This window comes from Fusarium solani (genome assembly GCF_023522795.1).
Source record: "Fusarium solani strain SB1 chromosome Unknown bctg00000015, whole genome shotgun sequence".
In the NCBI taxonomy this organism is placed as follows: Eukaryota; Fungi; Ascomycota; class Sordariomycetes; order Hypocreales; family Nectriaceae; genus Fusarium; species Fusarium solani.
The window spans coordinates 862273-875883 of NW_027072143.1; the positions used below are offsets into that span (position 1 = coordinate 862273).

The 13611-nt window shown below is 51.4% G+C and overlaps 5 protein-coding genes across 5 annotated transcripts; 2 read left to right on the forward strand and 3 right to left on the reverse strand.

The window, feature by feature from the left end:
* Nucleotides 1-930: 930 nt before the first annotated feature.
* Nucleotides 931-2986, forward strand: MRS44_018214 (uncharacterized protein; the record flags this gene model as incomplete). Its single annotated transcript, XM_065616411.1, has 5 exons — nt 931-1032; nt 1082-1397; nt 1573-1601; nt 2180-2401; nt 2504-2986. The coding sequence occupies 5 exons, from the start codon at nt 931-933 to the stop codon at nt 2984-2986; spliced, it is 1152 nt and encodes a 383-aa protein (XP_065472483.1).
* A 631-nt stretch (nt 2987-3617) lies between these two features.
* On the reverse strand, nt 3618-4456 carry MRS44_018215 (uncharacterized protein; the record flags this gene model as incomplete). Its single annotated transcript, XM_065616412.1, has 4 exons — nt 3618-3869; nt 3923-4001; nt 4062-4372; nt 4454-4456. The coding sequence occupies 4 exons, from the start codon at nt 4454-4456 to the stop codon at nt 3618-3620; spliced, it is 645 nt and encodes a 214-aa protein (XP_065472484.1).
* A 2457-nt stretch (nt 4457-6913) lies between these two features.
* On the reverse strand, nt 6914-7510 carry MRS44_018216 (uncharacterized protein; the record flags this gene model as incomplete). Its single annotated transcript, XM_065616413.1, has 1 exon — nt 6914-7510. One exon carries the CDS (start codon nt 7508-7510, stop codon nt 6914-6916), a length of 597 nt encoding a protein of 198 aa, XP_065472485.1.
* A 67-nt stretch (nt 7511-7577) lies between these two features.
* MRS44_018217 (uncharacterized protein) lies at nt 7578-7991 on the reverse strand (the record flags this gene model as incomplete). Its single annotated transcript, XM_065616414.1, has 1 exon — nt 7578-7991. One exon carries the CDS (start codon nt 7989-7991, stop codon nt 7578-7580), a length of 414 nt encoding a protein of 137 aa, XP_065472486.1.
* A 988-nt stretch (nt 7992-8979) lies between these two features.
* On the forward strand, nt 8980-9570 carry MRS44_018218 (uncharacterized protein; the record flags this gene model as incomplete). The annotated part of the gene is made up of 3 exons (XM_065616415.1): nt 8980-9028; nt 9106-9293; nt 9370-9570. The coding sequence occupies 3 exons, from the start codon at nt 8980-8982 to the stop codon at nt 9568-9570; spliced, it is 438 nt and encodes a 145-aa protein (XP_065472487.1).
* Between the last annotated feature and the right edge of the window lie 4041 nt (nt 9571-13611).

Here is a 13611-nt window from a genome sequence, read left to right on the forward strand (position 1 = left end):
ACCGGCGTTGAGGCTCCACCAACTTGGCGTGCGAGGGGGGAGAGGTCCAGCACGCTAACGCACCTGTGGCTAACCTGCTTGATCCCCCCTGCTTCTGCGTTTAGAGCATGGACCCAGCAAGAGCACGAAATGGATGACTCCACTCCATGTTCTCTAGAGGGATGCAATAGCCACCAAGTGGCAGACTCCACTCCACGAAGCTTGCGGTCCCCTGTTCCCGTCCCCCGAACCCAGGGGTAGCGTAGCCCAGAGAACACAACGTAAACAGCACTGGGCGTTGAGGGACAGCCTTGAGAAAGGGACAGCACTGCTAAAAGGGAAATTCGGGCACCTCCACGGACGTTAGTTCACACAATTGTCCATTTTCACCAACTCCCATTTTGTCCTATCTTCAAAACGATATCAAGGATCACAAAGGGGCGCCGCCCCAGCAAGCCCCGACCTTCACGCCCGCGCAGAAAGGCTTCTAGTAGTCCATATCTTATGAAACTACCCTCCGCTACAGCTCCGGCGGAAAGTGCCATAGTACTACAGCTTGTCTCCTCATCGGTCACTCCTCTAGTCGTCACTGGGGTCGGCTGAAATGCGACCCATCGTGAGACCCTCAGTAAGCCATGGCATGACAACCCCCTGAAGAATGCCCAATAAGCATGGCGCACTCCAAAGAATTCTCGTGTTCCAAAGTGGCTTCAACCGAGCCGGCCTCCGATACTTGCACGTGGTGGTACCCTCCCTTTGCCTGTATAAGACTCACTTCCGGGCCTGAGCAAACGAATGTAATCTTGACTCTCTCCATTTCCCCTGGCTCTCCAGCTGAAGTAAACAACGTCATCGTACTGGGTCTCTCAGACTCCCTTCACACTTCTTCCTCTCCTACTCTCTTACAAGAAAGCGGCCGGCTTCCACGCACTTCGCGATTTCCTGGCCAACATGTTTCGTCTCGTTAGTTACCTTGATGTTTACAAGCGATGTGGCGACTGTCTCGAAGAACTGAGCCCCGGGGCAAAGTGGCGAGCGGTTGATTCACCCCTAGTAGGTCTTATTTGCCGTTTCAATCTTCCGAACTAATGTGTCTACACAGCTCCTCTGTAACGCATGTGCTCAGCCTAAGCAGGCAAAGGGAAACCGCCTCGTCCGTCAGTATGGCTGGGAGAAGGAGTGTACGATTTGTCAGGAGGTGATGCCCAAGGTGTATCTCGCATGCAAATCCGGCGCCACCGCGGAAACAGGCCATACTTTCTGCATGGATTGTTTGAAGGGCCTTGGTCTAGAGGAACAAGAGGGTCACCTTGCCAACTACTTCTTCCCTTGCCCAATGTGCCGGCAGGAGATACTTCACGCGGTTCAGTCTCCGGCTGAGTTGTGTTTTCTGATAGATGGTGCCGGCGAGAAGAACAGTGAGAGTCATGGAACCCAGCTCGAAGGCCGCCAGCTGTCCCCCGGGCCAGCTTGCAGCCTTCTCCCTGGGCTCGCGTGCCAGGTCCCGGCGGGGAACTCATGACGGCCGCAGGTTGCGCAGGTTGCGCAGGAGGCGAGACACTGTGAGCAAAAATAAGTGCCACATTGGACAAGACCGATGGGAGGTCACTGGAGTCGAAGGTGTAAGGATCGTCGATAAGTGTAGCGAAGTGAAGGTTAGCTGGGAAAGCACATGGATTCCCATCGACAGCATGGATGACGGGCAGTTGAAAGAGATAGCAAAGAGACGGCTGGGCAAAATATCTAGGAAAGAGTAGAACTCAGTAGAGTAGTGTCACTTGAGATTTAAGAGCTAGCAAAAGGAACTCAAAACATAATCTATGCAACATACAATCGTCACTGCTAGGTTGCGAGTAAGAAAGCTTCTATGCTAGAAATAGCGGTTACACGGAGGTCTACCACCCTGATTATGCTTATTAGTTTAATTTTGCCTTCAGGACGGTTAGTATTTCGACCAGATCGCAATTTATAATAATATTGTTTTATGGGCACCTACACGTAACTATGCCCATATCCTTTCTATAAAGGCGCTCGCGTTTCTCCTCCTCTCACATCTTCGACGATAGTCTACTTATTCAATCAATACTGTTGGCCTATTGAGACTAACGAAGATAAACCAGGACCATGAGCTCCCAAAGGGCCCGGAAACGAGGGACAAGTATATGACACACCAGCCCAACTTGCAAGTCCCTAACCACAGCCTGAGGCGCACGAAGACCCAAGCCGCGAGGCAATGAACCAGTACATAGACGACGGAATCGAAACCGCCAAGCAACATGCTGCCCTGAGGGCTACCAACAGCCAGGTCGGTCAAGACAACGCCCCGGCTGCCGAGAACGACACGAGCGATGCCAAAGAAGAATCAATTAGCGCCCAGCCGCCAACTAACTCTCCCTTCGATGGTGTTGACGATGCAAGTAGCGTATCCGGCGGCGTTGGGGCGGGGCTTGCCCAAGATCCTCGGTTGGCCAGCATTCAATTCATCGCGGATCACAAGCTGATAGGAGAACGTTATGACCTTTAGTGCATGTTAGCCACTGGTGAGCGGGTCTGGTTGAGCGAGACTGATGTGCAAGAAGTATGGAGCCCGGCTGTCTACACATACTGGAACTGCAAGGACAAATTTGAGAGTCCCAAAGACCTTATTCCACCTACTATGCTCAGGGTCCTGGATCGCTACCCAGAAAAGTCCGGTCATTTGCAGGCCCAAATGGTTGGCTGCCTTGTCTTTTCCGGAACAAACCCGGAAAAGAAGCAGTTCTTTGAGCACGAGTGGATTCAACATTCGACTTGCAAGCTTATTTTCAACTACGAGTCGGTGTATCTACCAGAAACGGAACCTCTCACGCGCTGGCCCATCCCGTACCAAAAATGGCGCCAGAGGCCCTCTGCACCCGAATACGGCATTCAGTTCATCCACAGCCACCGAAATTTTCAAACAGATTCGACCGTTTTCTTTCACTTTTCAATCCTTTCAAAGGACCGCACTAATGCCACCTTTGAGTAGTAGGTGGACAAGCGTGGTTTACACCTAAAGCACGGCGCTGCGGTACTAACATATTAGAGATCTCTACCAGGGGCGGGCCCAGGGAGCCAAAAGACACCCTAGAGTTCCTGGTCGGCTTCTGGAAATTCATTCCCACTACCCCCGAACAGGGGTACTGTACCTCGGGGTTCAGTATGTTGGCAAATCTGCCCTCGATGGCTATCTATCCATCAATTCCAAATCCCGTCATTGAGTAAGTTAATATCAAGGGATAACAACGCGCGCAAGCGTAGACCATTCGTCTTGTGATCGGTGAGAGCATACGAATCACAACAAAGCTGCGTCATGTTGATATCCACAACATGTTTTTGGAGCAGGAGTTCGAAAATGACTCCTTCCAGATCACATATCTTCCAACTGGGCAGATGCCTACTGATGGGCTCACAAAGGCCTTATCACGTCGGCGCTTGGAGCAGTTCCGAGCTTTGCTCAACATGGTCAACCTCTCACGGGTGGAAAGGAATTCAGGGCATCAACAATCAGTCGGACTAGTCGACGAGGACTCGAATTCTACTATCGCGCTCGCATAAACCATCATAACCGACATTGACAACTCGACCAAGCACTAGACCACAACATTAAAGCTCACCGCTCATGAGACCATCTCATTCACAGCGTCACTGAGCATCCTCTTGACACGATCAGCCTCCGTGGCACTATCCACACCAGTACCGCCGATCGAAGCAGAGGGGACACCATCCACCTGCGTAACGAGCAGGCAATCCTTTTCTGCAGCATCGAGGCCAAAATCAATGCGGCCGTTCACGATGGGCTCGAAAAAGGAGGGGTCCTCGTCCAACACCTCCATCTGGGTATTCAACGCACGACAAAGGTTGGCGGTGTGCTAGGCAGAGCATTAGAAGGCAAGAGGAGTGAGTGAAGAGAGGAATGACATACCTTCTTCTGATCCCGGGTAGGATCCTCCACGTCGAGGGCAAACTGAAGGACCTTCAAGAGGAGGAGGAGAACACGACGACTGGCGAGCATTGAGGTTAGCTATCGATGATCGAGTGGGCATAGAGGTGGAGGGACTTACCAAGGAACACACTTGTGGCTACCACGAGCAACCTCATTGGAGTCGGACTCAGAGTCAGAGGAGGTGGTAGCAAGCTGAGCTGGCTCAAAGAAAAACCTGCCATTAGATTCATACTCGGACTCGGAGAAAGGCGAAGGGGAACCAGCGGCAATGGGCTCTGCATCGACAACAGGCTCGGGCTCGGGCGAAGGCTTGCGAACTCTCACACGGCGAGGACGACCAGGGCCTCGGCGCTCAACGCGAGAGCCCTGAACACCACCACCACGAGAGTTGTAGGCGCCAACGGCACCAAGGCGAATGCAGCCGGCGGGCTTGCGAACGGGAGTATACAACAAAGGTCAACGAGCATGCTCATCAGCGTTGAACGCGCTGATCGCAAGAAAGAGACTTACCATCACGATCGGCGACTGTTGTTCAAGAAAGAAGAAGAAGAGAGGCAGAAGGATGCGAAGTTGAAGTTGAGATTCACCGAGGTTGTGATTTACTTCTCTTTTTATAGCTGTGTGATTAAATAGGCCGCTTTTGTTATATTGTTGGATTCATTGTTGATGATTAAGCGTTGAAAATCCACTTCTTTGAGGCAATTCGCCTCTTTGAGTAAGCTTACCTCCTCGATCAAGTCGGTAATTTCCGGTATCCTTTGTTGAAGCTATTCACAGCCCCGTTTTGGCAGTCAAACGCTCATTTTCCTAATGAGGCGATTGACTGGGGTGTGCGGGGGGCACACTCGAAATTTAATAGGCCGTGCATATCCGAGCGCTGTAGATCAATTCCTCTGCTTAGATTCAATTCGCTGAGCTTGGACTTAAATTGTGTGTCTTTCACTGATGAGCTTGACAAAGATTATTCACCCTCTAAGCGTGAGGAATGGGACTATATTGTAGAATGTTTCCCAAAGGCCGTCGTTCTAGACAAGCCACTGATGAAATATGAGGCCAGTCGAGCTTCCGTCGACGGATGGAGTCAGAGCCGGGTAACAGACGATAATCTCACGGCCTGGTGAGTTGCGTTGCGGTATGTAGGGGGATCTGCCCATAGAGATAACACACGCCTGCTTCTTTCCTACAGTAAACTCCCTACAAGCTGGTTCGCCACTTCCAAAGATTAGTTCTCCCCGTGTGTTCGGATATATTGTGTATCAAAGTAACAGGTCTCTTCCTGCTTGTCCTGTTTTACTTTTCCACCCCCCCCGTGAATCCCCCATTAACAATTATGCTTTTCCTGACAACCTTGTCTCCGCCACTGTCACCAGACCGCATAACCGCCTCCGCCACCAATCCCTGTCAGAATTGTCCAGATCCTTATTCTTCGTACCGCAGATCTGATGAAGAAAGTTAAGGGAGGCGACGAAGGTGTCGATGGCAAGTCAGAAGAACTGACCAGCATATATATCATCCCGCGGGAAATGGAAAGATGGCATCTTGCACTGCGAGACTCATCTTTCCATTATTGGTTTTCTATGGCTACAGAAGCTTAAGGCTGTATTAAGTTACGGTGTTTTCCAGCATTAGGTTTTAATGCTGCTGTGTGTCTGCAAGAGTGTTTTGTGATTACGTGTATGACCAAGCCGTCATTGATTTACTAGAAAGATTAGTTCTCATGAAACTCGACTATCACATGGACTATGAGACTACTACGAGTCAAAACATTGAAAAGGATGCCGCAAAGGAAAACCTTGCCTTCAAAGCAGCCAATGGGATAAGTTGTTTCCCTCTTGTCTGACCTGCCATAACTCGTGCTGATTGGACCAGACGGCCGACCCAATCTAGGAGGCTACCTACAACTGAAATGGTCTTTATTCCTCAGGGCTGTCCCTTGGCCGGGTCAGGGGTACAATTATCTACAGTGCCCAGGACGACCTCAAGGAACCGTTTAGGCCGCTGATCATTCGGTAGCATCAGATGGCCCAAAATGGGCACCTACAGTAATCTACAGGCGGTGCGGACGGCGATTAAGTTCGCCATAAACACGAGGAGACTTTATGCAGACGAGGCAGGATGACTTCCTAATCAACAGCGTTTAGCGGTCCAGACCTGGCGGTACCAACGCCCAACATCCTCAAGCAGTCAGATCATGCTTCAGTTGTTAAAGTTAACACTTGGAGAAACTGACCTTCAAGCAGGTCTGTCGCACAGAATCAAGAGAGGCGAGCCCAACCAGCCTTAAACCACTGTAGATAGACGCCAAAGCAAAGAGTAGAGTGTTTGGAAAAAGCAATGGGCTATGCTGATGTAACTAGATGGTGGTGAAGGTGCCCTATTGTGGGAAGTTTACCTATCTGAAGCCTTGCCCTCGATGATTATTCTAAGACGATCGCTCTGTGTATTTTCAAATGAAGGAATATTTCTATGCAAAGAGTAATTATAACATATGCGAGGTATATAAAAATTTGATTATGATTAAATCCTGCTCTGAGAGTCAATAATAGGAAGCCTCTCATACTTTACTACCTAACCCCCCGACCCTATTATTTATTTTATGACTTTATCTAAGTATTTAGCTTAACCGTAATATCTATCTTAGCCTCTCCTTTCTTCTCTAGCATGATGCCAGGGCGTCTGTCCTGGGCGTAACTAGATTAAGAACTTCATAGCTCTATCAGCTAAACGGTGCTTGAGTGAAAAATGATCCATCACGCTGTCTGGCTACCCGCTTTGCCTTTGCTCCTTCCAGGGCGAGGCGTGGACCCGCCGATAAAACGTGAGTATCCGGGATGGTGTCAGTCGTGGTCACTGTGTAACACATGAGTAGACTTCTTTCTGAGCACTATCTCTGATATGCACGACGCCATGAGGCCTCAACTAACCGAGAGCTTTGGGCATGGACGAGGGAAAAGAAGCGCATTTGCTTGATCACACCACCACTGAGGAAAGGCTGTCGCCCCGGGGTATGGTAAAGACATGCATAGCCGCACACTCCTGGCATTGACCCGAGCAGAAGCTGCAACTGTCACCCATTCCAGGCATTGCCATGCCAACGCCGTAATGTGTAGCAGCCGACATACTGGAGAGGGACAGGGCGGAGATGAGGGCCGTCTGCTGAGGCGAATTGTAGGAGAGGTGGGTTGTTGAGAGCGGCTGGGTGAAAGCGGGGGCAGGCGCCGGATTGCTTTGTGCCATAGACACACAGACAAGACAGTTATCGGTGCTAGCAGGTGAAGCAACACTGGAGCTCGAGGGGGGCACTCCCCACAGCTCAACAGGCAGCTGGCTACTCGACATGCCATGTTGCGACCACGCGTTGTCCTTAGGAAACACCGAAGTCTGTTGGGTGACACCACCAACGCGCGGGTGAGGATGTTCCATGAGAGAGAGGATTTCATTCTTCACTTTTTCGCTCTTGCCATTGAGAAGTTCGCCAGTTCCACCCTCTTCAAGTCCTTCGAGGGCCGAGACGTCGGCGTGGAAGACAAATTTGTTAATGGCCTGAACAAATGGAAGACAAATCATTGAAGCTCCTTGCACCACTGCCCCCCATCCCGCCAGTCGCACAAATGTTCGGCCACGTCAACGCTCCTTAGACTTCCTTGTGATGCTCGATGAGGGCGTCGATGGTATCTTTGGTGAGCTTGTAGATGACCTTGTTGCGCAAAACCATATCGATACACACGACGTATCCCTCAATGTGAATGATCTCGTAATTCATGATGGCCTCGACGAAGGGGTTGTTGGCCTCACGCTTAAAGTCGGCCTCGGGAGTCTTGGGGAGCATGATCGAAGTGAGGGTCCAGATGGCATTGGGTGACGATAGAGTCTCTGTGAGGTATCGCTCGTGCTGAGGGACACTGTTGAAGCGACGCTGCTTTACTCGGTTGATGTGCTTGAGGGTTTGTGTGAGCCAAGGCTCAACCTTCGAACCCAGGACGACACTGACGGATGAGGCTCGAGGAGCGAAGGCAGCAGCCGAGGCAGGAAGAAGTGGCACAAGCATGATATTAGCCGAGCCGCAGACGGGCAAGGAAAGTGGACAAGACAATCGATTACTGGCAGTGGGAAAGATTTGTGATGAGTGGCTCGAAGCGGAAATGTCGCGGGTAGTGAAGACAATCCGAGTGAATAATCGATGCTTTATAAAGCCGATGGGCTCGCGGAACGTTGGTTGGGCGCCTTCCCTCCTGAGTCCGTTCGGCGCGTGTGGAAGGGCCCCCACCAACGGTGATCATGTGGCAACGATGGGATGCGGACGTGCATCGACGAGTCTTGTCAGCGCATGGCCAAGCAGGCTAGGTTGTAGATGGCTAGACTAGAGCCACTTATCTAGCTCAAGCCAGCTGAGAAACCTCACAGGTATCGTTAAAGTAGCAAGAGCAGGGAACAAGCAAGGAACGACCATCTTCTGGATGGGTGAATTATTGTGCTCCGCGATGAGATTCATCACATACTCTTCTACTGCTTGTCATTACAGGATGCTAGCTTGCCCCACGGTGGCGAGCTTGCAGCACCTCTCATCAACGACAGCCTACTCCCTCCTGGCTTTCTTGGTAAACGAGCATTAAAAAAGTAGCTGTATCTATACTTAATCATTAAAAAGTACACATCGGACGTCCGTAACGTCACCGGCAACAACAGCACTGCCAACAATCTGACGCTCCGCGTCGCCAGCCTCAAACACAGTTCTTAGTGTAGGATGAAGATGCAGATACCTTGACCATGGCGTTGGTGAGACAGAGTGTCTTTTTTCGACATGGAGGAGGTAACAATATTAGCCGGGCCCACGCGGACACGCAGGTCTGTGTTACGAGTGCCCACGCCCAAAGTATTTATATCACTCTTCATCCACACTCTGTAACTCTATACTCTGCATTATCATGGAACACCTACATGGGCCCAATGGCCACCGCGCTGCGAGCCCAGATAGACAACAAGTCCAACGTGGGCCTGCACCTGGGAATTTCCAACGCCTCACGTCAGACAGTTCCATGCACGACTCTGTGGCGACTACCGCCACTGAAGAAGGTGATTATACATGTTAGTATTGAATGCTATTTGTATGGGTGATCTGGGGGTGGGTTACTACGAAATGAGCCATTACTAACATAGAACAGACAGGCGCTCCGAACTTTGCTTCGAAGGGGAAACGGCTGCAGGTTACCAGCGACGGATAGCTGCTGAAGCGAACGTACCAGATACTTCAACTCTGGGAGGCCGTCATGCGAATGGGTTTACTCGACAGGCTGTCAAGACTGACAGAACAGTGGCACAGCTGAGGAGTGAAAAAGACGGCTCATTAGAGGTAAGCTTGTGACAAAACAAAGGCTTCTCATGCTCTGCAAGACAAATATATCAATAGTTACATGACGGTTGTTTAGCATGATTCAATCCTTAGAGCGACTGAGGAAGCCAACACTGGTTCTGCGCCGACGAGGAATAAGTTCCTCGACGAGGACGGCGAACTCTACCTTCCGACGATAGCAGAATTCATGGCAATGTCGCCAAAAGACTGGCGCGAGCTCGACGCAGCCTTCGATTCTCAAGAGGCGAGAAGCTATCGGAGCCAGAAAGTGGGCTAGGTGGAAGAAGAGGTTGAGTGAATCTACAACTTGAGGACTGGGTGGGAACAAAGAGCCACACTTGGTCTGTTTATTCTACAGGAGTTTTCGGTATATGTTATTATACTCGCTTATATCTTGAAGCATCGCGTGATCCTCAACGACGTGCATCTCTGAGGACTCTGACATCCTCACCCGTGGACTTTTCTTTTCTGGGGTGGATAATGTTCTTCCCTGTGTGGATAAATTAGGTACCGCCTTGGACCAAGTCTTCTGGATCACGCATGCCGGAAAGGCAACTCATCCGCAAGGCCAAGCCACGACAGTCGGAGCTCATATGAGGCCTTGATCTATCTTCTCATACCAAGTCTAATTGCCCTCGATGCTTCTACGGGGCCCCATCACTCAGTCACCATGCCATTGATCGCTCACACTTGAGAGCCCAATCCAATCGCGACCTCTGCCGGGCGACAAAGATGATAGTGTGGATCTGCTATCGAGTTACTTTGAGCAGAACAGTCTAATCATCAGCAAATGCTTGTAGAAGTACCTCTAAGTTCACCTCGGCACGCTCTACGCGAGTAATCCTGCCCAGTGTGAGCTCATGATGCAGTTGGTCAAACCTGTCTTGGGTGTGCGGCTTTTAATCATCCCAATCTTCTCCCTTGATTGGGCGAGTCTCCCAGAAACGTTTCGAGCACACCGATTGGAGCAGTGGCTCGACTGACCTTGGGCTGCGGCTGTGACTCAGGATGCTGTAGCTTCCTTGGATGGGCGAAAGCGTCGTCCATAATGGCCAGGACGCGAGGTTCTCTATGAGCATCTCGAAAAAAAGATATCGATTCTGCCGTCTTTCATGGCACGAATTCACATCACTCTTAATAAAGATGTTGATCTCTGCGTGTCCAAGAACAAAATCATCATGACAGTCCGCAAAATGACGGTATAAGTCTGCAACCCAGGTATGCAACATAGTTTCACAGCAGGGTCGGGACACGATCTACGGGATACAGCAAGAGAGCACAAAAAAGCAATAGGAGCGGCGTTGGCTTTATATTCAGAGCAAGTTACTGCACAGAAAGAGTCGCTGACGACGCGGCATGGAAACCTGCGCGCCATCTTGAATTGATTCCCCTCATGATTCGAACACGGTGATCCTGCTATCCATTAGTCTGCCCCTGAGCCTCTGCCATACTTCACAGAACTCTGCCCACTGTCCATGCATTCTGTTTCCCTCGTTTCCAAGAGGCACCACGCTTCGCCGACAACACGGTTGCTGTAACTGTCAGATGGGGTGAGCCCTGGAAGGATTCCACGCAATATAGAAAGTGCCTTCTTAGGGCGCAATATCGTTCTGAAGAAGTTTCTCCAGACAGTAGCGGCGATCAATGATAGGTAGGACGTTGGCCCGGCGCCAGTGGAGGATAGGTTTTGGATTGGGAGAGGACCGTCTCATTCGTTGGCCTATAAGGAATTATACGCTCGATCGGCGAGGGGATGAACAAGGCTCATAGCCATGCTGTATTTGTTCCGGCTGATAGAAACCCTCGTGGTATTGTCGTCCAAGAGTGGTACGGGACGAAGACCGATCGCATGGAAAAGAACCACCAGAGGCCCCTGCCATGCCCTATTGTCATAGTCTGGTCATCACCTTGGAAACCCTATCGCGCCTTTGTTCTCGTGGTCACAGCATCGTCGCGAGACTCGGCGAACTGGGCGTCGTGGCCAATCGTGCTCGGAGGGTCTGTCATGATACCGATCAGCGGAGCCAGATGAATCACGGGGTTTATAGACTGTAGTACTGGCCTTGAATGACTGGCGCTGGTCAATACCGCTGCGCTGCCGGGCCTGAGATGACTGACGGGACGTTGCTTGCCATGGGTCGCGGTACAGTAACAAGACATACGAGCCGATGGAGGGAGAATCGGGGGTGGGATACATGGGGCGGGCGACTCGGTGATAGCAGCTCCGGGACGGGGAACTCGGCGGCGGGAAGCTGAAGGGTGGCGATTTACGGGTAAGCCATCGGTCGAGGGCTCTCTAGAAGGAATTAGAGTCTAACAGAGGTAGGAGATTGTTCTTGAGGCGTGGAGGAAACTTGCCTGTGGGTGTGTTCTATCCCTCTGTGGCCTCCCCAGCGGGGGGCATAAAACGCGAGACTCAGGGAGGTGAGGGCACAGTCGATTCAGCCTCCTGTATTTTCTCCCCCGCTAGCCTCCCAGATTATGGGGAACTGCCTGAGAAGACCGCCGCCCGTTGGTTGGAGTGAAGAGAATATCCTCGCCATGGAAAACACCACACCAATGGACGTTCTAAGCGGCTCTGCGATAAATGGCGGCGGTAGAGACTGGGGGTGGACGGAATTTGGACTCAACTGCCATCATGACCGCCCCCAATCTTGCCATGCTTTGGCCCATTAGTAACAGCTGTAAGATTCGGTCTGTAGTATCATCGTGTGGCTGTCTCAGGTCTATGGCTGTTGGATTGGCTCACAAGTGAGTGGATACGTCTTGCATGAGCAGCGTTGAGCATCCCTATCTAGCTAGCATGCTTTCCTTTCCTCTCGCCCGATCCCTCAGATATCCGCACCCCCTTCCCAGTTCGTCAAACAGGATCACCGACGTGGCGCTTCCAGACCAAGCAGTGTCAATTTCCCTCCACCTCCAGCTGAATCAATAGGCAAAAGGGTCTGCCCCTCTCGTTCCTGTAGTGCAAACTCTGCCCGGCGTAATAGAGCAGTTGGTCCGGTTCCCACCTTAGCTCCTTGCCACTGTGGTCAGCAAGGATGAACATACCACACTCCTGAAGGAGTACAACGGCGTTGAGGTGGCCTTGGGATACTGGCAAGGTCGCATTTGGCTCAAGCCGAAACATATACGGCTTCCAATGATCCATATTGACAATCCTCCATCCCTGACTCTCGAGGTGACCAGGCTGCGCTTTGACCTGGTCAGCATGGGTAAGGGAGGGAAGGACCACGCTGAGAATCTACCAACCTTGGCCTTGAGACAGTCGAGCAGCTTTGGGAACGCATCAAGGAGGCCGGGGTGCCGGAGGAGTGGTGTTAGCCTAACCACCTCCCTACCAGCCATGTTCTGGGCCTCCCTAAAAGCAGTGTCTAGGGAGATGAATATGCAGAAAGTGTCAACACGGAAAGTGAACCGTTCCCCCAGTGCATCTTGGCCGTGCAATCGATGCGATCTTTCAGTGGCATCACGGCTTCCCGATTAAGATAACTAAGGGTGTTTCCGACCCCCTTGGCTTCTGACCCCTCCAAGTGCTCTGGAGACAGGCAAGGGATACCAATTGGCCTCGATCAATTAACTAAACATGGAAGTTTTGACAGCCAAACAGTTTTATCCACCCCCTGGGGGAGGGGGGGTTCAGAAACCAAGGGGGTCGGAAACCCCCTTAGTTATCTTAGCACAGCGCCTTTTATCTACTTATTGTCGTTTCTCACCTAAAGCGTCCGGCGGAAAGAACGTAAACGATATTGGGAACGCGCAGGCAGGTCAAATCAAGCGATCTCTGTGGTCGAGAGATGATCTCGTACTACCCCTGAAGAATTTCCATGTGCTGCTTGGTAAAGTTCGCCACCTTGGATAGCGCATTTGCTGCACCTGAGTACTCAGCATCCGGATGGCCAAATCAGGCTGGAGGGAAAACGAACGACGGCGAACCGCGAGCTCATACGTGCGAAGTCCGACAACACCGTGCAGGTGGAGCTCGTCCATCATTCGGATGAACTTTTGCACCCCCCACCTCATCCCATCAAGCACTGTATCCGGCTTGTCCAGTGTCAGGCGCATGAGATTTCGCGCTTCTTCCAGACGTACCCCCCTGCTTCACCGCTACCTCACAAGCGTCAAGCAGGACCATGATGTCCAATTGGCGGCTTGGGTCCAACGTCTTGGCGAGTATTTGATCAGATCCGGATAAGTCATTTGTTTGCGAGTCTGCGGCGGATATTGGCTTGTCAGGGTGAGCCTGCAAAACAGTGCCGCAACATCCTCGTCAGTCTGAGGCACTGTGAAAGCCCAGCCATTTTCACTCTGGGGAAAC